This window comes from Lepidochelys olivacea (genome assembly GCF_965140295.1).
Source record: "Lepidochelys olivacea isolate rLepOli2 genome assembly, chromosome: 11".
Classification (NCBI taxonomy): domain Eukaryota; kingdom Metazoa; phylum Chordata; order Testudines; family Cheloniidae; genus Lepidochelys; species Lepidochelys olivacea.
Window position 1 is genome coordinate 18,101,550 of NC_140421.1, and position 24,050 is coordinate 18,125,599.

At 41.3% G+C, this 24,050-nt stretch overlaps 1 protein-coding gene across 6 annotated transcripts in view; it reads left to right on the forward strand.

Annotated features, from left to right (window-relative positions):
* Window positions 1-24,050, forward strand: part of MGAT5 (alpha-1,6-mannosylglycoprotein 6-beta-N-acetylglucosaminyltransferase) — a 327,724-nt gene that overhangs the window by 204,144 nt on the left and 99,530 nt on the right. For all 6 annotated transcript variants that reach the window (XM_084643162.1, XM_084643160.1, XM_084643161.1 and 3 more), the window contains 2 exons: window positions 17,320-17,396; window positions 18,965-19,054. In XM_084643162.1, coding sequence (XP_084499288.1) covers window positions 17,320-17,396; window positions 18,965-19,054 — 167 coding nt within the window. The remainder of the gene's footprint in view (window positions 1-17,319; window positions 17,397-18,964; window positions 19,055-24,050) is intronic.

Consider the following 24,050-nt stretch of genomic DNA (forward strand, 5'->3'; position numbering starts at 1 on the left):
GACCAGAAAATAACTGTTGGGGATGTTGAAATGCCTATAGTTATCCTTGGGGACCCAGCCTACCCCTTAATGCCATGGCTCATGAAGCTGTACACAGGCAGCCTGGACAGTAGTCAGGAGCTGTTCAACTACAGGCTGAGCAAGTGCAGAATGGTGGTAGAATGTGCATTTGGATGTTTAAAGGCGCGCTGGCGCAGTTTACTGACTCGCTTTGACCTCAGCGAAACCAGTATTCCCGCTGTTATTACTGCTTGCTGAGTGCTCCACAATATCTGTGAGAGTAAGAGGGAGACGTTTATGGTGGGGTGAGAGGTTGAGGCAAATCGCCTGGCTGCTGGTTACGCGCAGCCAGACACCAGGGCGGTTAGAAGAGCACAGGAGGGCGCGGTATGCATCAGAGAAGCTTTGAAAACCAGTTTCATGACTGGCCAGGCTACGGTGTGAAAGTTCTGTTTGTTTCTCCTTGATGAAACCCCCCACCCCTTGGTTCACTCTACTTCCCTGTAAGCTAACCACCCTCCCCTCCTCCCTTCCATCACTGCTTGCAGAGGCAATAAAGTCATTGTTGCTTCACATTCATGCATTCTTTATTCATTCATCACACAAATAGGGGGATGACTACCAAGGTAGCCCAGGAGGGGTGGTGAAAGAGGGAAGGAAAATGCCACACAGCACTTTAAAAGTTTACAACTTTAAAATTTATTGAATGCCAGGCTTCTGTTTTTTGGGCAATCCTCTGTGGTGGAGTGGCTGGATGGCTGGAGGCCCCCCCCACCGCGTTCTTGGGTGTCTGGGTGTGGAGGCTATGGAACTTGGGGAGGAAGGCGGTTGGCTACACAGGAGCTGTAGTGGCAGTCTGTGCTCCAGCTGCCTTTGCTGCAGCTCAACCATACACTGGAGCATACTGGTTTGATCCTCCAGCAGCCTCAGCATTGAATCCTGCCTCCTCTCATCACGCTGCCGCCACATTTGAGCTTCAGCCCTGTCTTCAGCCCGCCACTTACTCTCTTCAGCCTGCCACCTCTCCTCCCGGTCATTTTGTGCTTTCCTGCACTCTGACATTATTTGCCTCCACGCATTCGTCTGTGCTCTGTCAGTGTGGGAGGACAGCATGAGCTCAGAGAACATTTCATCACGAGTGCGTTTTTTTTTCTTTCTAAGCTTCACTAGCCTCTGGGAAGGAGAAGATCCTGTGATCATTGAAACACATGCAGCTGGTGGAGAAAAAAAAGGGACAGCGGTATTTAAAAAGACACATTTTATAAAACAGTGGCTACACTCTTTCAGGGTAAACCTTGCTGTTAACATTACATACATAGCACATGTGCTTTCATTTCAAGGTCGTATTTTGCCTCCCCCCACCGTGTGGCTACCCCCTCAACCCTCCGTCCTCCCTGTGGCTAGCAGTGGGGAACATTTCTGTTCAGCCACAGGCAAACAGCCCAGCAGGAATGGGCTCCTCTGAGTGTCTCCTGAAGAAAAGCACTCTATTTCAACCAGGTGACCATGAATGATATCTCACTCTCCTGAGGATAACACAGAGAGATAAAGAACGGATTTTGTTTGAACTCCAGCAAACATACACTGCAATGCTTTGTTGTACAATGATTCCCGAGTACGTGTTACTGGCCTGGAGTGGTAAAGTGTCCTACCATGGAGGATGCAATAAGGCTGCCCTCCCCAGAAACCTTTTGCAAAGGCTTTGGGAGTACATCCAGGAGAGCCGCGAATGCCAGGGCAAATTAATCCTGTCACATGCTTGCTTTTAAACCATGTATAGTATTTTAAAAGGTACACTCACCGGAGGTCCCTTCTCTGCCTGCCGGGTCCAGGAGGCAGCTTTGGGTGGGTTCGGTGGGTACTGGCTCCAGGTCCAGGGTGAGAAACAGTTCCTGGCTGTCGGGGAAACCGGTTTCTCCGCTTGTTTGCTGTGAGCTATCTACAACCTCATTATCATCATCATCTTCATCCACAAAACCTGCTTCTGTGTTGCCTCCATCTCCATTGAAGGAGTCAAACAACACGGCTGGGGTAGTGGTGGCTGAACCCCCTAAAATGGCATGCAGCTCATCATAGAAGTGGCATGTTTGGGGCTCTGACCCGGAGCGGCCGTTCGCCTCTCTGGTTTTCTAGTAGGCTTGCCTCAGCTCCTTAAGTTTCACGTGGCACTGCTTCGGGTCCCTGTTATGGCCTCTGTCCTTCATGCCCTGGGAGATTTTGACAAGGGTTTTGGCATTTCGAAAACTGGAATGGAGTTCTGATAGCACGGATTCCTCTCCCCATACAGCAATCAGATCCCGTACCTCCCGTTCGGTCCATGTTGGAGCTCTTTTGCAGTTCTGGGACTCCATCATGGTCACCTCTGTTGATGAGCTCCGCACGGTCACCTTCAGCTTGCCACGCTGGCCAAATGAGATTCAAAAGTTCGCAGTTCTTTTCCTGTCTACCTGGCCAGTGCATCTGAGTTGAGAGTGCTGTCCAGAGCGGTCACAATGGAGCACTCTGGGATAGCTCCCGGTGGCCAATACCATCGAATTGTGTCCACAGTACCCCAAATTCAACCCGGCAAGGCCAATTTAAGCACTAATCCACTTGTCAGGGGTGGAGTAAGGAAATCGATTTTAAGAGCCCTTTAAGTCGAAATAAAGGGCTTCATCGTGTGGACGGGTGCAGGTTTACATCGATTTAACGCTGCTAAATTCGATCTAAAGTCCTAGTGTAGACCAGGGCTTAGACTGTCACAGTAAATTAAGGCCTGAATCCTGGAATCTGACCCCTGAAGGTAGATTCCTTCTCCTGTCCAGTGTAATTCATTGAAGTCAGTGGAGCTCCATGCAGGCATAAGGTCCAGTCACAAAGGAGACTACAACATATACAATTGACATCTGTTCTTTAATCTATAATATGTAGCAGAGAGATTAACAATGTTGGGATCTGTATTATTTTATCTCTTCAATCAAAATGTCGGTCTGTTTTACTGAATTTTATATATTGAGTTTAATATGTACAGTTGTGATACCTGAGCAAGCATAGGAGTTGTTACTATTGGATGAAACAGAAAAGGGATGGATCTTATTCATGCACGCACACATTCATTGTATTCATATCCTCATACACCCACACACTCACACAGGTGGAGAGTTACCGGAGACAGCAGAGGAAGCCGAAGCATTGTACATCTGGTGTGTCTGCCTGTGGTCATGGATCCGGGCCGGCGAGCAGGTCAAGAAGCAGGGGGCTTGTGTACATGCCTTCTTCCTTTTGCTGGAACTGGGTGGCTCCCGTCACATACACTGAGTTTCTCCTTCTGTGTCCATCACCGAGAAGCATTCCCAGACCTTGTTCCTTTCATACATACCAGGTTCTTTTCTTTACAGCACCCCATGATTGCTTTCTCAGGGCAGATTACATCAGACACACCTGGCTCTGGGCTCTTTTCTCCTTGCAGTTCCTCTCCGCCCAGTCCCACATATGCTCCCTTATCTCCCCCACACACTCCCTTTTTCACACTCTCCCTGATCGCATGATGAAATGTTCCAAAGCTTGGGGGTTATACAAGTGGTAACTGAAAAGGTCAAAGCTTGCAAAAGATAGTCTTTTAAATTTTCTATGCTAACAATGACTAAAAGTTGCAAAGTTTGCAAAAGTTTACAGAACTTAATGATCTAGCAATGACTGAAAAGTTACAGATCTTACAATTGCATTCTACTGGATTGAGTGGAGGCTTTATGCAACATGCGTGATTAAGTATTTTCGGTTAAAAATGATAACTTCCTTCCCCTCATTTGATATATTTCATTTACCCTTTTTCATTAGCACTTGGATACTGGTTCTGATCTCAAGAAGAAAAAGCCAGTATGCTTTATAAAACTTAATTTTAAAATGGGATCACATAATAGGGCAAATTCACTGGTAGCATGAGAAGGTGCAGTGGTTGTATGGCAGTGGTGTGTGTGTGTATGTAACTGTTTAGGGAACACTTTTTATAAAATGTAATGCTGCTATTTCCTCTTTCTCCCAATAGTTCAATGCCAAAGTGGAACATTAAAATACTGCATAAATACATGCCATTTGAACACAAAAAAGTAGAAGTTTCTATTTTAAAGTACAAATGCTGATTCTTCATTAAATACATAGACAAAAGGATTATGCGGAGTACAGAAAAGAATCATATGATATAGGTAGATCACATAATACAAGAAAGGTACTTAAATATGCTATAACTCAGTCCTTGTCTTAGAAGTGAGCATTTGACAATAGTCCTCTCACCAGTTACCTCACCACGTGAAAGGGGAAGAGGGGTATTGAGAAGCTGGTGAAACTATTCAGTAGTTTCTGGCTCCTCTGATTTCTTGGACCTCTCCATCTCTGTTGGGTTTCCGACATGATATAATACTCAGTACTGTATTGTCACTGTGACAATACAGGTGACTGATCTCTGTAGGATGATGGATTGCGTTTCCAGCTCTGACAGATGGAGGGACCTGGAAGAAAGCCAGCTCACATAAACTCATTCCAGATGAGCTGGAAGAGATACTTGTTGGCACTGGGAAACACTGAAGATTTGACTAGGGCTGTGTCTGCACCCTCATTTGAAGGATATAAGTTCATCAGCAGTCAGTGGGTCACAACCTTGATCCTTACTAGATTCATCTGTTTTAATTTCTGCTTAGTAGCAATGGAAATTAAGTTGAGTTGTTCAAATGAGTGCATTCTTACCTCTGAGATGCAGACCCCACTGTGATGATCCCCTGGTGTTATCTGGACCGGTGATCCACTAGGTCACTCCAGTCCTTGACTCTGGGAGCCAGCCTTACCCTGCTCTACTGTGAGAACCCCTGTTCCTGGGCTGTTCACGCACAGCCTCTGGCATGTAAGCTGCCCCTTGGATTGTGCAACTGAATGACACTAGGCAATATCTCTGGTCCCAGACACAACCCTAGGAACCTCCATCTTGCGGTGTCCAGTTATGCCTGCTGGATGCTGCAACCTTATATGAGTTCGTCAATTTAACAAAGAAAGTGATATGCACCAGGCTTCTTATCCCAAGGGGAGTCTCTGACACTCTTCAAACCAAATGCACTGCTTCAGGTAGAATAAACAAACACATTTATTAACTACAGAGATAGATTTTAAGTGCCTAGAAGTCAAAGCACAAAAAATCAGATTTGGTCAAATGAAATAAAAGCAAAACACATTCTAAGCTGATCTTAACACTTTCAGTGTCCTTACAAACTTAGATGCTTCTCACCACAGGCTGGCTGGTTGCCCTTCAGCCAGGCTCTCCCCTTTGATCAGTGCTTCAGTCGCTCGGTGGTGATGTCTGTAGATGGAGGTGGAAGAGAGAGGAAGGGCATGGCAAATGTCTCTCCCTTTTATCATGTTCTTCTCTCTTGGCTTTGCGCGCCGCCTCGTCCCTTCAGAGTCAGGTGAGCATTACCTCATCGTAGTCCCAAACTGACCAAAAGAAGGGGGGTGACTCACTCGAGAGTCCAACAGATCCTTTGTTGCTGCCTAGGCCAGTGTCCTTTGTTCCTGTGAGGCTGGATTAGAATCACAGAGTGTTAGGGTTGGAAGAGACCTCAGGAGGTTTGTCCCATACATGCCCTGACAAGGTGTGAACTTCCTCTCTGCTCTTGGACAGTTTTTGCCTGGGCTTGTTTTAAGCCATGAGGACACATTTTCAGCCCCATAACTATATACATGAAATTACAACCTATAACATTACTGTAACAACAATTACTATAACATCGTTATAACAACAATGCTCAGTGCATCATGAGCCTTCCAAAGACACCCGACTGGCAAACTTTGGATACCACACAATCATTTTATAAAGATAAACATGGGGGTGTAAGGTGTTCCCCTGAGGCACAGAACGTCACACCCACCATGTTTGTTTTCCTGCCTTCATCATCTCTAGGTTGGACTGCTATGTGTTGTACCTGGGTGTACCTTTTGACATGTAGCCTTTGGCTAGTGCAGAATACAGCAGTACACATTTTAGCTATTGTAGACTGTAAAGACCACATTACATGTGGATGCTGGGCTCTGCATTTTTGCCCTCTTGGTAGGGGATTGTAAGCCAGGCTAACAACCTGTCCCCGTAAAAAATTCTTCATTATGGAAACAAACCAGAAGTACAATGAGTCTGTCACAGATTTGCAAATACAAACATTGACAGTGGAGAGCCATGATCTGCTGGATGAAAGACAAGATAGTCAACCAGCAAATTCTCAACTCTTTGATGATCGAGAATCAAAGCAACAAGGAAGTTAATCATCTGAACTTTAACTGTGAAGATACCCTGTTTAAGACCAGAATTGGGCGTGGGAACTGTTGGATTCTGGGGTGTGTACGAGTGCTCATGTCACATCCCCCCCCACATCTTGTTATTAGGTCAATCAAAATAAAACTAAAGAAGGTAACCTCATGAAAGGCAGAAGGTATGTATAATACTAGAAAGTTAATAGATCCAGAGTAATGATTCATTTCAAGCTGCAACTTAACAGTAGATCTGAAGAGTTAAAGATGCTGATGGATGACATAGGAGAACAATTGAGAGACAAAGTGGGTGAGGTTATTATAGGCTTTATTGGACCAACTTCTGATAATGAGACAGACAAGCTTACACAGAACACTTCTTCTGGTCTGAAAGCTTATCTCTCTCACCAACAGAAGTTGGTCCAATAAAAAATATTATCTTATCCACATTCATATTCATTCTCTCTCTCTCTCTCTCTCTCTCATATATCCTGGGAACATTACTGTTATAGAAGAGCAATGGCAGTTTTTCAAAGAAGTAAGTGTGGATGCAGCCAGGATTACAATGGGGTGAGAAGATCTAAGAAGGACGAATGTTTCCAACCAAATACATGGAGGCTTGTTGAAGAGAGGAAATAATTAAAGAAGAAAATTAAACAAAAATGAGATAGCAGTGGAAAAGCTATTCTGCAATAGGAATATGCAGACAAAGAAAAGGAAGTTAAAAGATTGGCTAGAAGAGGTAAGAGAAAATGGGCAGAAAATAACGTGAGAGAAGCTGAGGTCATGTATAAGAGAGGGGATTCTAAAAAGTTTTTTCTAGTATCTAAACAGCTGATAATCACAATTCTCAAACTGTTGTGGTATTGTGAAGGCTTGAGTTGGTACAATTTTAACCACAGAGGAAGGACAGAAAGCCCATTGGATGGAACGTTTCCAGGCTGTGCTTAACCAACCAGAACCACTAACACATTGGTAGATGGGAAGAAATAGCAGACATCTATATCATTAAAGATAATCCCTTTTGAGGAAGTAACTGAGGCCATAAACGTACAGAAGAGTGGCAATGTACCCGGCTGTGATATAGATGCTGAAATGTTAAAAACTGGGGAGGAAGTGGTTGTGCATGTGCAGGTTGTACAGAATGGTTTGGTAAAAAGAGATAACTCTTCTCCAGTCTTCAGCAGGTATCTGCAAAATCCCTACAAAAGGGGACCAGTTTATTTGTGATAATTGGAGAGGGGTGACACTCATATCTGTACCTGGAAAAGTGTTCTGAATTATCATTTTGAATAGGAAGAAAGCTGCTCTTCATGAAGTATTCAAGGAAGAACAGGCTGGATTTTGATCTAGTAGCTTGTGTTCAGACCAGATTTTCCCTTTGGCAGACTTATTGAGAGAGGCTTAGAATACCAGCAGAAGATGGTTTTTAACTTCCTTGATTTTACAAAAATATTGGATAGTATCCACAGAGAAGATCTAGAGATGCTATGGAATTCCAGCAAAGATTGTTAATTTGATAAAAGCTGTATATGACAAATCTGCATGTGTTGCATCTGGACAGAATGGAGGCATGGAATAGTTTGATTGTTACATGGTGTTAAGGTAAGGTTATGTATTCTCTCCACTTCTCTTCTGCATTGTCATAGACTATGATGAGAAGAGTGACGACTGCTGCCAATGACACTGGTATTGTTTGAGCAAGAAAGAAGCTGCAGAATTTAGATTTTTGGAGATGATAGTCATACTGGATGCCAGCTTGGATGAAATAAAAAGACTCTATGGGCATACAAGCAGAAGTGGCCGAAGTGGGACTCTGTATCAGTATGCAGAAGATGAAGATCATGAAGATAGGAGTGAATGCTGTTGATATTGGCAGATGTCTGATTGATGGAGAAGAGTATGTAATAGTTGATGACTTGTCTATATTGGAAATACAGTATCTGCAAATGTCCCGCTCACTAAGGAAGGGAAGGGAAGAATTGGCAAAGCAAGTTGATCATTTTCCTGTTTGTTTGCCAGACATCTGGAAGAGTAAGAAGATACATCTACAATGGAAAATCAGATTGTACAATGGTACGCTATTGTATGCCTTAGAAATGTGGCAGATGGTGAAAATACACAACAGGATGGTGAAGGTGAAAGCACTCCACCAGCATTGTTTATGAAGAATCTTAAGAATTCATTAGAGAGATTGTGTAACCAACGTGGAAGTATTGCTCTGCACAGGTCAACAGACAGCTGTGGTGGTGAGACCATGCCCTCAGGTTACCCCCCGGCAGAAGCACAAGATACATCTTAGATTGGCTCTCACCCGGAGGAGAGAAAATGCATGAAGGACAAAGAAAAACCTATTGCAAGATGGAAAGGATGCATTCATCGTGGATGGAGTCCAATATCTTGCTGTGGACAGACAGCAGTGGGGAAAAAAATGGTTGCCTTATGTGCCACTAGGCACAGGAGATTGTAAAGCTGAAGCTAAGCTCTGCATTTTTCTTCACTCAAGGTATTGCCGCTTATCCTCTTTAAAGCCCTACATGATCTAAGATGCAGGTATCTCAAAGACAGCCTCTTGTCCCATGTGTCATCAGAGCAGATGTGATTTGTAGCAGTGGTTCTTCCCTCTGTCCTTAAAGTTGGGAGTGACTGGATCTGAAGAAAGACCTTTGTAGTAGCAGGACCTAGGTTCTGGAATTTGCTTCTGCTGAAAATACCAGTTTTAGGTCACATTGGAAATCAGCTATTTGGTTTGGCCCCTCCATTCCTGGATGGGAATGATGATTCTCCATAAAGTTGGTTGCTAGTCGGTAATTCACTGATTCTTGGGTGAAGTTTTGTTGTTAGTAGGTTAGGGAGCCACCACTATGATCCCTGTTTGAGGGAAACATCTTACATTTAAAAATGTGAATGTAGCAACCGTACTGAGGTAATGGACACCAAACAAATCTAAGGGTCTGCAATACTGATCAGGGCAGACAGACGAGAATGTGGTAATACTGGTTTTGTTACATTGCTTGAGAGTGTCAGTTTGAGATGAGGGTGCCTAAAAAATCTGAATTAAGCAACTGAAGTGTGCTTCAAATGATTACAAAGCAGAACAGTTTCTGGAATCATGTGCCTTGCAAAGGATAATCAATAATGATGAGTTGCTTTGGTAGACCGTGGTACTCTTATGGAAAGAGTAGGAGAAACACTTCTGTTAGATTTCAGAGTAGCAGCCGTGTTAGTCTGTATTCGTAAAAAGAAAAGGAGTACCTGTGGCACCTTAGAGACTAACAAATTTATTTGAGCATAAGCTTTCGTGAGCTACAGCTCACTTCATCGGATGCATTCAGTGGAAAATACAGTGGGGAGGTTTATATACACAGAGAACATGAAACAATGGGTGTTACTATACACACTGTAAGGAGAGTGATCACTTAAGATGAGCTAATACCAGCGGGGGGGAAGAGAAAAGCTTTTGTAGTGATAATCAAGGTGGGCCATTTCCAGCAGTTGACAAGAATGTCTGAGGAACAGTGGGGGGGGGGGGGGGAATATAGTTTTACTTTCTGTAATGACCTATCCACTCCCAGTCTCTATTCAAGCCTAAGTTAATTGTATGCAGTTTGCAAATTAATTCCAATTCAGCAGTCTCTCATTGGAGTCTGTTTTTGAAGTCTTTTTGTTGTAATATTGCGACCTTTAGGTCCGTAATTGAGTGACCAGAGAGATTAAAGTGTTCTCCGACTGGTTTTTGAGTGTTCTAATTCTTGACGTCTGATTTGTGTCCATTTATTCTTTTACGTAGAGACTGTCCAGTTTGGCCAATGTACATGGCAGAGGAGCATTGCTGGCACATGATGGCATATATCACATTGGTGGATGTGCAGGTGAACGAGCCTCTGATGGTGTGGCTGATGTTATTAGGCCCTGTGATGGTGTCCCCTGAACAGATATGTGGACACAGTTGGCAATGGGCTTTGTTGCAAGGATAGGTTCCTGGTTAGTGGTTCTGTTGTGTGGTGTGTGGTTGCTGGTGAGTATTTGCTTCAGGTTGGGGGGCTGTCTGTAAGCTAGGACTGGCCTGTCTCCCAAGATTTGTGAGAGTGATGGGTCGTCCTTCAGGATAGGTTGTAGATCCTTGATAATGTGTTGGAGAGGTTTTAGTTGGGGGCTGAAGGTGACGGCTTGTGGCGTTCTGTTGTGTTCTTTGTTGGGCCTGTCCTGTAGTAGGTGACTTCTGGTACTCTTCTGGCTCTGTCAATCTGTTTCTTCATTTCAGAAGGTCAGTAGTGTAGTTGTGTAAGAATGCTTGATAGAGATCTTGTAGGTGTTTGTCTCTGTCTGAGGGATTGGAGCAAATGCGGTTGTATCGTAGAGCTTGGCTGTAGACAATGGATTATGTGGTGTGGTCTGGATGGGAGCTGGAGGCATGTAGGTAGGCACAGCGGTCAGTAGGTTTCCGGTATAGGGTGGTGTTTATGTGACCATCGCTTATTAGCACCGTAGTGTCCAGGAAGTGGATCTCTTGTGTGGACTGGTCCAGGCTGAGGTTGATGGTGGGATGGAAATTGTTGAAATCATGGTGGAATTCCTTCAGGGCTTTTTTTTCCATGGGTCCAGATGATGAAGATGTCATCAATGTAGCGCAAGTAGAGTAGGGGCGTTAGGGGACGAGAGCTGAGGAAGCGTTGTTCTAAATCAGCCACAAAAATGTCGGCATACTGTGGGGCCATGCAGGTACCCATAGCAGTGCCGCTGATTTGAAGGTATACATTGTCCCCAAATGTGAAATAGTTGTGGGTGAGGACAAAGTCACAAAGTTCAGCCACCAGGTTTGCCGTTTCAGGGAGTTTCTTGAGCAAATGCTGTAGTTTCTTTTGGTAACCCTCAGTGGGATTAGAGGATAATGGCTTGTAGAAAGTGGTGTTGGAGATCTGCCTAGCAGCCTCTTGTTCATATTTCGATCTATTCATGATGACGACAGCAACTCCTTTGTCAGCCTTTTTGATTATGATGCCTCAGCCTGGACCAGTCCACACAAGAGATGCTAGTTTTATGAGACACTCCCCTGTCAGGCTTATGTGATAAAGTAGGACAGTATCTCCAACTGAAGCTATAACTACTCTGCCTGTTTTGTCCACTTGCCTTGGTAGGGAATGAATTTTTAAAAATATTATTTACTGCTGCAGTGTGTTCTGTAGGCAGCTGTGGCCAGGTATTTAAAGAGACAAGGTGAATGAGGTAATGCATTTTATTGGACCAACTTCTGTTGGTGAGAGAGACAAGTTTTCAAGCTTCCAGAGAGCTCTTCTTTGGGTCTGGTAAACTAACTCTGGGCATTTCTACACATACAATGTTGCAGAGGCGCAGCTGTACTGATGCAGCTGCGGTGCAGCTGGTGAAGATGCTCTGTGCAGATGGAAGAGAGCTCTGCAGCTGGCATAATAAAACCACCTCCGCATAGCCGAAGCTATGTCGGTGGGAGAGTCTCTCCTGCCAACTTTCAGAGTAGCAGCCATGTTAGTCTGTATTCACAAAAGGAAAAGGAGTACTAGTGGCACCTTAGAGAAGAACCAATTTATTTGAGCATAAGCTTTCGTGAGCTACAGGTCACTTCATCGGATGCATTCAGTAGAAAATACAGTGGGGAGATTTATATACACACAGAACATGAAAAAATGGGTGTTATCAATCACACTGTAAGGAGAGTGATCACTTAAGATGAGCTATTACCAGCAGGAGAGCCTGGGGAGGGAGGAGGAGAAAACCTTTTGTAGTGATAATCAAGGTGGGCCATTTCCAGCAGTTAACAGGATTGTCTGGGGAACGGTTGGGGGAGGGGGAGAATAAACATGGGGAAATAATTTTACTTTCTGTAATGACCCATCCACTTGTCAGGGCAGGTTGACAAGTCTGTAACGGTGCAGGCTGTTTTTACTGTTGCTATGATGAAGCAAACTAGGGTGGTAGTGGTTGAGTTAATATTCTTGTGTGGTTTATCTGCAGAGGTTAGCCTGACACATGAGGGAGAGAGAGATCGTGCTCTAGAACAGGGGTCTCAAACACGCGGCCCGTGTGAATCTTTAATTTTAACCTTAAATGTAGTCCCTTTCAAGTTGGATCTTTCTCATAAATGTGCAATGGCTGCATTTAAAAAGTTCATTCTGCTCCTACAGATATCACCCATTTCTGCCCGTATTCCTATTTTAAGGATCCTTAAAATGGTAATATCTATAAATCTGGAATGAACTTCCTAAATGCACTCACTGTACACACTCGCACAGCCAATACATACTGGTTAATGTGTTAATGAACACACAATAAACTTGAAGTCCACTCCTTTTTAAAAAAGTTTAGGTCACCTACTATCCTTGACAATTTTTTGTTGTGTTTTTTTCCTTCAGTGCCTGTGTGAAAGGTCCACACAAATAAAAAGGGAACCTGGCTGTGGACAGGGAAACAATAATGAAACATACACAGAATGCTATAAAGATGTCAGATGCACAAAGGTATTGGGGGAAAAGCAGAAATATTTTTTCCTGTAAACCCAGTTGTTGGTTATAGGTGTTTCTAATAGCAAATAAAAAATGTTCACATGACACGTTTTTTTTAAAGCTGATTATTTCCTTTTAAATCATTGTGCTTTGTGTATGAAACACACAAGCCCTTGCAGTGGGCATGTGATAGTGGGGCAAGAGCTGAGGCCACACCCCACTGGATAGTTCTGGGGCATCCTGTCAGCTAGTTGGGGTGCTCATCTTGGACAGCTTTTAACAAGTGCCACAATTGGTCTGCTGCCATCTAGAAAATTGACAGATGGAAGCAGACCTCCTCTACTCTACCAAACCTTTGTTATATAGCTTCACAATACCCCTTCAATGATGTAACATCTGTCTGATACAGAAGTATCTGTCCTTTGTCTTTGACAATTTTACATGACTAGATGTTTACATTTCTTCCTTGACCTCAGCAGGTGATTAATTTATACTCAGAAACAGGAGGATGAGTAGTAATTCTTATTGTTTTTCACCTAGCCAATAAGGGGTGTGTGTGTGTGTGTGTGTTATCCTATCCTCTTCTTTTGTATTATGGGAAAGGGCAAAGAGGGAGCACCTAAATGGCCCTTTCTATACACCATTTATTTTCCTTGTACTGTTCTAACTAAAAATTACTGTTCTTTCAAATCTTTCACATGGGAGACCCTGTCATCACTGTAGTATTTTCTGTTGCTATATGCAGACTTTTTCTATTTGTTTATTCACCCACCCCCACCCCCACCCCCCATGCCTGGAAATTAGTTCTATAGTTTAAATTTAGAGATGACACATCTTGGCATTTTGTTCTTGCAGGGGATGCACAAACAGTACATAGAGTTCATGAAGACAAAAAAAGACTGTTTAAGCAATAACTCCCAAATGTTTGCTGATTTTAGCATTAGAACAACCTTCAGATTTCTCTTCAGCCCTTGCCAGTAGGTGTCTGTGCAGTCAGTTGGAATTGGATGTAAAATATAAATAAAATCTAGGGATGTACAAACAATTCAGATAAGTTGCCAGCAGAAAAAGGAGAGGAAAGGGACTGGAAATGCGATTACCATCAGTGCTGTTGCCCTAGGTTAGCATTTCTTTCGTTCTCTAAAAACAAATTTTCACTGCTTGCCTTCTTCTTTGCTTTAATTCTGCTTGTGAATATAGTAGCCAGAAATATGAATTAGAGCACTGCAGAATAAATGCTGACCTTTTGTCATAGCAGATTAAAAATAGTGCATCATTTCTTTGCTCCTCATATACGTTCCCAGGGGTACCCGGGAATACTGCATGAATGTCCATTTAAAATGGCCTTCAGTCTTCAAAAGTAGTGAGTGGTGGTAATCTTCAATGTTTATCTTTGTAGGATATTTATATACCTGCTGTTCTTCCTTCAGTAGCAGGAATTCAGGAACTTGAGACAGATAAGGAAAACTGATATCTACAGTATGTAGAAGTCTCCTCTCTTGCCTTTCTGCCTCTTGCCTTTTTCTTCTATCAAAAAAAGCCACCGCTGCTAAAGTCATGTCCCACCACTCTGAGGCTCTCACTCATTCACTCTTTTTTACAATTCCTCATTGGTTGCTGAAAGCAGAAGTGTTTATTTTAAAAATACATATCTTGAATGGCTAATCCATTTTCCGCCTTAATCCTGACCATCTAAAACGGTGAAGTTTTAAACTTAAACTAGTTCTAACTCCATTAAGTGCGTAATGCTGTGCAGTATTGAAATCTCATGATTTTGCGAGGCCGTGGCTCATTAATTTTGAATGTTTGAGCTTGGCAGTATAATAAGTTCTCCAACAGAAGCATATTGGATGAGCACATCTATTCAGTGAGTACCCGCACTGAAATTCTAGATGGGAATGTACCTTTAAAAGAAATACAACCTTCTTCCCCACAGAAAGATACGTTTCCAGAAAACATTCCAGTTTTGATATTGTACTCATTATAACTTCCAGTTGCAATGTACTTATATGAGTGTGTCATTATTTGAAAGGGAAAAAAAACCCTTAAAATATAGAGAAACTGTGTGCTCCATTATTTCTCTAATGCTAAATAAATCAGGTTTTGACTTTCGTTAGGTTGGAATGAATGGTTGACATTTTGACTGTAGTTTTAGAAAATTTAAAAGCTAATTAGTGCCGCCAAGTTCCGCACGTCTCTTTCAGTACATAATTTGTCGACTAATTCAGTGAGAACTTCTCAGGAGATCCATTATTCTGCATAGATTTTCCATCACTAAATTACATGCTCATGGGCCTGAATGGAAAATGACTTGTGAAAAGCTGTTTACGTAAAGTTTCTTTCTTGTATCAAAATTGGGATCTCTTGGTTACAAAGAAAAAACATCCTGAGTATACGAGATGGTGGCACTCATCTTTTTGAGTCAAAAGTTAAACAGGTTGGTGCAATAATATATCCTGCTGTAGGAGGTAGTGTCTATCTGATTTTACAAAACCCATATTTTACCCACTTGTAATCCTTAAATATCTTGTGGCAGTTTTTGGAAGGAGGAAAAGTATTAACCACTGTATCCTAGATAAAATTTAACTTGGGTTATTATAGTTAACCTACCTAAAGTCCCACAACAATTTCAATTGGATTAGGAACATTTATACATGCTTTACCTGGAACTTTCCCTTCCTGGAGTAATGAGGCCTACAGATCCAACACACTCTAATGGGTTTCAGAGTAACAGCCGTATTAGTCTGTATTCGCTAAAAGAAAAGGAGTACTCGTGGCACCTTAGAGACTAACCAATTTATTTGAGCATGAGCTTTAGTGAGCTGTTAACTTCAGAAAAAATTTGAATTACTGATTGGTACTCTATTTGTTTTTCATTTAATTCCTTGATCTGCAGAAGGATTGCTACTATTTAGTCTTAATGCTTAGTTTAAGATTCCTTGCCGATATACAGTGGACTTCCTTTACTGTGCAAATATCTTCAGTGGTGAGCTTTTCAAAGGTGGAGCCGCTCTTCCCCTGCTATTGATTGGTGGCTCTGGTCTGCCTCCTAGATGGTATATAGCAGAGACTCAGTAACATCATGGGTCTGTGGACCTCATCTCAAATAAGAGAGACTATTTTCTTAGTCTTCTGTCTCAAACTGCTGGTTAAAATTGTTGTTCCTTGTTCAGTAGTTGCTGTGTTCCATCCCACAGGTGACTAGTCAAACCACCCCCATTTGTGTGCAGTTCTTTGAGATAAAAGGTACTAAAGGAGTACATACAACTGCATGTGTGTCTTATTTTACAGCACTCATAGATGTGTTATGTGCTTCAAAAAACACCCATTAAAAGACAGGTCAATACAATGCAAATGACAGACAAAAGAGGAAGTATAGGGAGGACGGAAGGACAGATTACGGGAACATGACTCATTTTTTACATACGGGCGTGCCTGGTTGCATGTGGCTTTGGGGTTTGAATGCTTCTGTTGACTTGTATTATTGTGTGAACATATTTTCTCTTGGTATTATGACAGTAAGTGAGTTTCAGTAGAGAGGGGGAATCTTCGTCATAGCTTATGCACAACTGGTTGGATCATTAGCTTCCCTGGGCCGGATCCTGATAGGGAGTGTGACGTGAATGCTGATCCTCCATCCCCACCCCACCCTCACTGCCCAAGAGGAAGTGATATGAATGAGATGATAATGGAAGTTTGGTGGAAGGGTGTTAGGCTTCTACAAGGTTCTTATTCTGACTATAGCTACTGTTGGTTGGTTAGGAAACCACTGCTGTGTCTGAAAGGTATTTGAGTACTTCATAACACCATTGACAGGGCTGCCACGTGGCACACATCTAAGTGACACTCATGCATTTGGCAGCCACATCATGCTTCTAACAGCTCAGCTGAGATGTCACATCTGGCTGAGCTGGGGGAAGACTGCAGGCGTGTTTTCTAGCAGCTACAGTGCATAGTCCTGGGGCAACAGCTGAGCAGGCAGCCAGAACTGCTCCTCTTTTGCTGCTCTCCTTGGTTGCTCAGGGACAGGAACAAGTGTCTGGGAAAGGACAGTGAGTGGCAGAACAAACCCCAGGCTCTCCCCCTTACCCCAAGCTGCCTGTAGCAGCCCTGCTGCTGTCCGTCTCTCTTCTGGATCATGCAGTCTCCCTCCCTCCCTCCGCGCGTGCAGTCAGTACGTGTCTCCAAAGTTGCCTTAATGGTACTCTTTTGATTGCCAAGTACCATCTTGTAAGAATCACATTTTTATTTTTTTCTCCATTGTTGTAACCTGAAAAACCATTTAATTCCATACCAAACTTTCTGCTGTTTATTACTGTTGTCCAAATATTATTTTGAAAGGCGCTTACTTAGTTCAAAATTAAACAGGAGTTTTAAAAATTACTTTGTGCATCAGCATTATTGTTACTGACACCAAAACTTGCAGTTTATTCATTTACTGCTGCCACAGAGACTACAATATTCTTTCTTTAGTGAGTTTGGGTGGTGGTTCAGAAGTTCAAAGGGATGGATTTAGTATGTCTGCCAAAAGTGTAAATCAATATTACAGTTATGTTCTGTTGGTTTTTCTCTTCAGATCTCATTAATGGAGCCCAGGAACAGTGTGAATTGCCTCCTATGGATGGCTTCCCTCACTGCGAGGGCAAAATAAAGGTAAGTGTGGTCTTCTGTTAATCTCTGCGTACATGTTACGTTTTTAAAATCCCATCTGTTGAAAGAGGCCATTGCTGAAACAGCTGTAGATTTATAGAGATAAGCAATGAGATTAACAACAAGAATTCACAGAAGACAAGTACAGAAGATTACATGCCATTATGGCACGCCTTACCTGAAGCCATTGTAGTATTACTGCTGGAAGAAAATGGATGATGTCCCTTGTTAAGGCATGGGATAAAACACCAAATAGAGTCCTGTAGTACTTGGGAGGCTTGTTGTGTATTGGTATTCTGTCCCTTAATAGTTTGACTACACATCAGATGAAATTCAAAAAATATTTAGGCCCTAGTCCTACACAAGTTTAGGTATGTGAATAATCATATACACATGAATAATCCCATTGAACTCTGTGCACAACCAGAACCATAGATGGTAAACCCATTGGGCCAAGGTCCTTGCCATATCTCTGAAGTGCCTACTTTGTTGTTGGCTGTTTATATATATTTTAATTAGCAAATACTGAAAACTGTCCATTTCTTACTCAACCCAAAAACATTGAAAAATGTCAGTAATACATATTTTCTGGTAGAATTTTTCATTTTTTTTTTAAATTGTAACTTGAAGGGCCAATGAAACTGATTAGTGTTTTTAAAAAATATAAATTCCTCTTGCTTCATTCATAATATATATATATAATATATATATAAATATTAAATATAATTAAATATAATATATATATAATATATATAAATATAATGAAATGAAATATAAAAATTTGTTTCTGAAATGGTTTCAGATGTGATATATATTTTGATTATATCCTTGGAATGTGAGATTTTTTAAAATTTTCTACTAAATCAATAAAAGTACTGGGAAATAAATATTGATATTTATTGTAAATTCACTTTTAAAAAAAATCAAACTCTCCCTGGCTTATATGAGCTCGGTGACTTCAGTTTTGAACAACATGGACGAACTGGTTGCAAAACTGCTAAACAATTTGTCATTTGAATGCTAAATTGCTAATTTATAGTCCTGAAGAACAATTTATTTTTTATTACTTTTTCTGATGACTTTGCCAGAACAACTAGTTCTAGGTAGTTCTTCATTAAAAGATTTTTTTTAAGTGAATTCTTTACTTGTGTAAAGACGCCATAGCACTGGGGACTGAAGTGATCTGTTTGACCATAGAACAAGTGCAACATGTTCAGAGGTATGTAAGCAACATCCTGCCACCAGCACGCCTCTATCTTGATCTGGAGAGAGTATGCAAGTCTCCATTCAGTCTTTGGTCTCTGTTATCTGGCTGCCAGTTAGCGCTTAATATAGTCATCCGTGTAGTGTAGTGACCTAGTATTAGTGGCTTAGAGATAATCAACTCATTTCTTATAGTCTGCAGTACAGTTTCCACAGCTTCTGTCACTACTGATTTTAATCTTGTTTCATCTATTGACATAGCTTTTCCCCCTCCTAAATTGAGTTCTGATGAAAATGTGGCTTTTTAAAGTTAACGGATACACACAAGCCTTAAACCTAACAGACTGGCTATTTTTGTTTTGTTTCAGTGGATGAAAGATATGTGGCGATCGGATCCATGTTATGCAAGTTACGGTGTGGATGGGTCTACGTGCTCCTTTTTTATTTACCTCAGTGAGGTCAGTAAGTCTATCTTCAAGTGCATGAAACCTACAATAAGGGAGCACTAAAATGTCTCAGTATTTATGGATAATTACTTGTACAATTCATGTGGGAAAAGGAGAACAGATCTTTAACAGGAGTTCTGTGAGGAGATAGAGAGAAACTAAAATGATTCCAAAGGGAATTGCTAGTATTTAGAGCTCCCTAGGTATGTCTGCCTTAGAGAATTGTACTGTTACAATATCAGTGGGATTGTACTGATGTAAGCAGCAACTGTGCAATGAGTCCACACTAGCCATCCTGTTTCATCTGTAATTTACCCCACACATGGTGCTTTAATCAGCTGTTGTAGGTGCATAGCCCTCTTGATATCTATCCCCTAGTTTCCAATACAGATTCCTGAAGCAGTGGATTCTGGGAGATTTGGAAAATGCTTTTGCAAACCCAGAGAATACTTAGATTGTAAAACTAAGGGGTGTGACTTCCTGGGAAGCACAACTATTTTTGTAATGTATTCTCTACAGTTGAAACTCAGTCTTTGCTCAAAGAGAGAGTTTTTGCTGAAGGTCCTGAAAATTCATTGCAAGTCTCATCTCATTGCTCTCATGCAGCCCAGGTTAGTTAGTGCAAGGTGTACCAGAAGCAATACCTGGAGAGAGCCAGAGCCCAGCACCACCTCAAATTCAGTTTGCAGCTTTCACCAAAATTCTTGAGGGCGACTCTGTCAAGTCTTTGGCCTTTCATACTTTCTGAATTCGATTTAATGTCATTGTTCTCTATTAAATCTGCCAATTATTAATAACAGCTCTCTAATGATTCCAGGCAGTGATGTGGTAAAAAGGCTAAAATTTCCAGAAGTGAACAGATGAAGATTAATTAATGAAATGCTTTCAAGGGTTTTCTCCTTATGGAATTCAGTTGTTCTCTCCTCCTATATACTACATTACAAGTGTTAGGTATCTCCTTTATCTTGTAAGCCAAGGTTTCTTGAGCGCTTGGTTTTGGTTTTTCTCTTTTAAAGTTTTTTTTTTTTTTTTTTTTTTGCATTGAACTTAAGGCTTTGTCTTTCATTACTTTTGTCTCCAGCTTGTTTTTTCCTCCCATGTTGTTACCACTCTTTGTTGCCCTTCTGGAAGGCAGGTATAATTTGCTGGCTAAAACACTGTGTGGCAGGGAAAGTTCCCTTTCCAGCTCTGTCGCTGACTTCTCGTGTGGCTTTGGGCAAGTCACGTGATCTCTCTCTATCTCGCATTCCCTATCTATAAAATGAGCTGCCTACCTCAAAGGAGCGTTTGTGAGCCTCAATCATTCATGCTTGTAAAGAGCTTTCAGATCTGCTGAGAGAAATATAGAGCTGGAAGGGACCTCAAGAGGTCAACTACATCTTCTGAGGCAGGACATGTATACCTTGAGCATCCCTGACAGGTATTTATCCAACCTATTCTTAAAAAAACTCCAGTGATGGGGATTCTACAACCTCCTTTGGTAATCTAGTCCAATATTTAATTATGCTTATAATTAAAAAGCTTTTCCTAATAAGTAACCAAAATCTGCCTTGCTGCAGATTAAGCCAATTAATTCTTATCCTACCTTTAGTGACCACGGAGAAAAATTGATCACCTTCCTCTTTATAAAAGCTCTTAATGTGTTTGAAGACTGTTATCCAGTCCCCTTTCAGTCTTCTTTGCTCAAGACTAAATGTGCCCAACTTTTTAACCTTTTTTCATTGGTCAGCTTTTCTAAACCTTTGATCATTTTTGTTGCTCTCCTCTGGACTCTCTCCAGTTTGTCCACATCTTTCTTAAAGTTGGGTGCCCAAAACTGAACAGTTTCCCGACTGAGTAGAGTAGGATGATTACCTTTATGTCTTAGGGCTTGTCTATGCTTAACAGCTAAATTGGCACTGCTGCAATCGATGCAGAGTTGTCGATTTAGCAGTTCGGGTGAAGACAAGCTAAAATCGATGGCAGAGCGCTCTCCCGTTGACTTCTGTACTCCACCTTCCTGAGAAGCATAAGATAACTTAGGTCGATTTATAGCTTTAGTGTAGACCAGCCCTTGCTTATTACATGTGAGTTAATACACCCCAGAATGGCGCTAGCCTCTTTTGCAACTGCGTCATACAGTTGGCTCATGTTTAATTTGTGAGCCATTATAACCTTGTTGGTAATCAATAATCAGTGATCAATAATTTGTCAATAATCAATGACCAATTAATTGATAAGCAATCACTGATAACAATTTTAACTGTGATTGTTTAGTGAGAGGGGTTCTCTTGAGGCTGGATTAGTTTGATAACAAACCTTAGATGAGTCAGCTTTGGATGGATTTATTGATTTAACACTTAGTAAAGACAGCACATATTCAGAGAAGCATACAGTTACCATCAGCTGCAGAATACCTTACCTGTAATTCTGTGACAGACTGTGTGCAGTCTTCAGATGGTCTTACTTCCCCTATGATTAAGGCTAAGATTTTGTCATGGGTATTTTTAGTAAAAGTCACAAACAGGTCACGGACAATAATGAAAAATTCATGGAAGCCCGTGACCTGTCCCTGACTTTTACTAAAAACATCCATGACAAAATGGGGAGCCTGGGTAGCTGTGGACAGACTGGGAGCTCCACGGGACCCCACAACCCCTGGGGATTCGGAGCTCCAGGGTCCCCCTTCGCTGGCAGTTCCAAGCTCTGGGGGTGTCCGCCTGGCAGTGACCCTGCAGCTCCCAGCCATTGCTGGCTGAAGTGACGGCGGTCTTTGGAAGTCAGATTCCATGACTTCCGTGACCTCCATGACTAAATTGCAGCCCTACCTGTAATATAGGGGCAATTATACCTTTTATTATGTATCATTCTGGTCCTTGTCTATTTCCTCTTTTTGGTACACACTTCTTATCTTAAGCTATTTCCAAGGTTCCCTGTTCCATTACAACTTTCCAAGTATCTCAACATCTGTTGGTTTGTCATTATTTATGCCCCTTTTAAGGACTTTAAAGTAGTGTTAGTCAATGTGAGTATCATGCAGTGTTTGATTTTTCCATTGTATATGTATATACTTGAAATGAGAGAGGCTGCAGATACCATGGCGAATTTAATTACCTCCGGTATTAAATGTTATACAAACCTTTTGCATCACAGTTCATTAAGGCAATATTTTTATATCCTATTAACACTTTGGTACTTGTGAGAGATCTCTTCCCTCCTGGGTAATGCTACAACAAGCAGTTTTCTTAAAGTCTTTTAGTATAGTACATTAATAGTCTCTAACCCTTGCAGATCTTACAGCATTTCCTAGCTTTGTCAAAGAGCATACTCTTTGAAATACGTAGACTATGAAACTCATTGTAGTTTATAGTACAAATGTAGTTCGGGTCAGATGGCCAGCCCTGGATCATCACACCTCGTTGGAAACACTTTCACAGATTTTAAGGCCATTAGACCATCTTGTCTGACCTCATGTACAGCACATGCCATAGAACTTCACCCCTGCATTGAGTTCAATAATTTGTGACTCAAATGTGTCTTGGTGAACCATTGCTTTCAAATAAGATATGGTTAATAAATAAAATATTAAACTATTATATTGGGTATGAAGCAAGATGGGTTTTATGCAGCATGTGTTCTTGGGGGGGAGGGCAAATCTTATTTTTCAGCCTTTCACATCTGGAAGGATGAATGTGCATATAACCTAAATGGTAGGTGAGGTGGCTAAGGTTCATTAGGTAACTATACATTTATAGATGCCAGGGATATAAGGTAGAATATAACAGAATCATTTACGAATTACATAATTAACCCATTATGAGTGTAAGCCACTATCAAAAAGTTTATGCAAATATATAATTTTAGATATGTTTAATCTCCCTCTATTTTTATAAATAGGCTTTTCTGCTACCTGAAATATTTTGGAAAATTAATTTATTTTTCCTTACACTCAAAGAGGAGATTTGTTCAATCAGTCTTGTACAAGACAACATATATTTCTAATATCAATTTGTACATGTTGCTTCCATTGTAATTACTATGGTAGCTTAAGAGGTTAAGTGATTGGCAAGGATTTAGGCTGTTTGCAGACTTTTATTTCAAATGACTTTTTAAGTAACACTGATGAATTTGTGTGATTTTTGTGCTTCATAGCAGAACAGAAGAACAGTTCTTTACTCATCAATTTGTTTTTGTATTTAGGGAAGAACTGACGGAAAGTCTTTGCTTTTAGAGTTCTCCCTTGACAGTATGTAAAACTAATATTGGTTGAACATGCTATTAACCTTGAGTTCAAATTCAGCATACTTAATCCCATGATTAATGCCCAACAGCAAAAGTTGAAAGCTTAAATGTTTGTGAATGCAAGCATGAAATGAAATTCAAATAACCACTACGATGGTTTGGATTTATGAGCTGTGTTGGCTGCTAAAGATAACTTGGAAATGGTGTTGCACAGAGTAATTTGTCAAAGTGGGCCATGATGGAGAATTGATGGTTTATGATACGGGTGAAAAGCTGAATGATAAATTTGGCTACAGAACTCTGAGTGATGGGTAGAGGAAAGAGGGCAGCCACCTTAAAATATTAAAATGTATTACTGTAGCAGGAAAAAAAACGTTGCTTTTTAAAGGTTTTTTCAATTCCACCTTAAAGATCACTATATAGAAATAATATAATTGATTATACATGTGCCAATATTTTGGAAGTGACAAAACATATATGTATTAGACCTGAGTATATTCTCCCCTTGTTCTCTAACGGCCTCTGTAATCTCGTATGACAAGTGTGTACCTTTTTTTAGATCTCTCCTCAGAATGCACTGCTTCCATGAAACCCCCTTCAGTAGTAATATGGTTTGTATTTATAGATCTCAGAACGCTTTATAAAAGTTCCTGCATATCGCTCTTCAGTTTAGACTGTGAAACCGGAGCAGGAAGGTGAAGTGACTTGCCCAAAGTCACCCGGCAACTTAGAGGCACACCTAGGATTTAGAGCTGGTTGGAACATTTTTGACAAAACCAATTTTGTT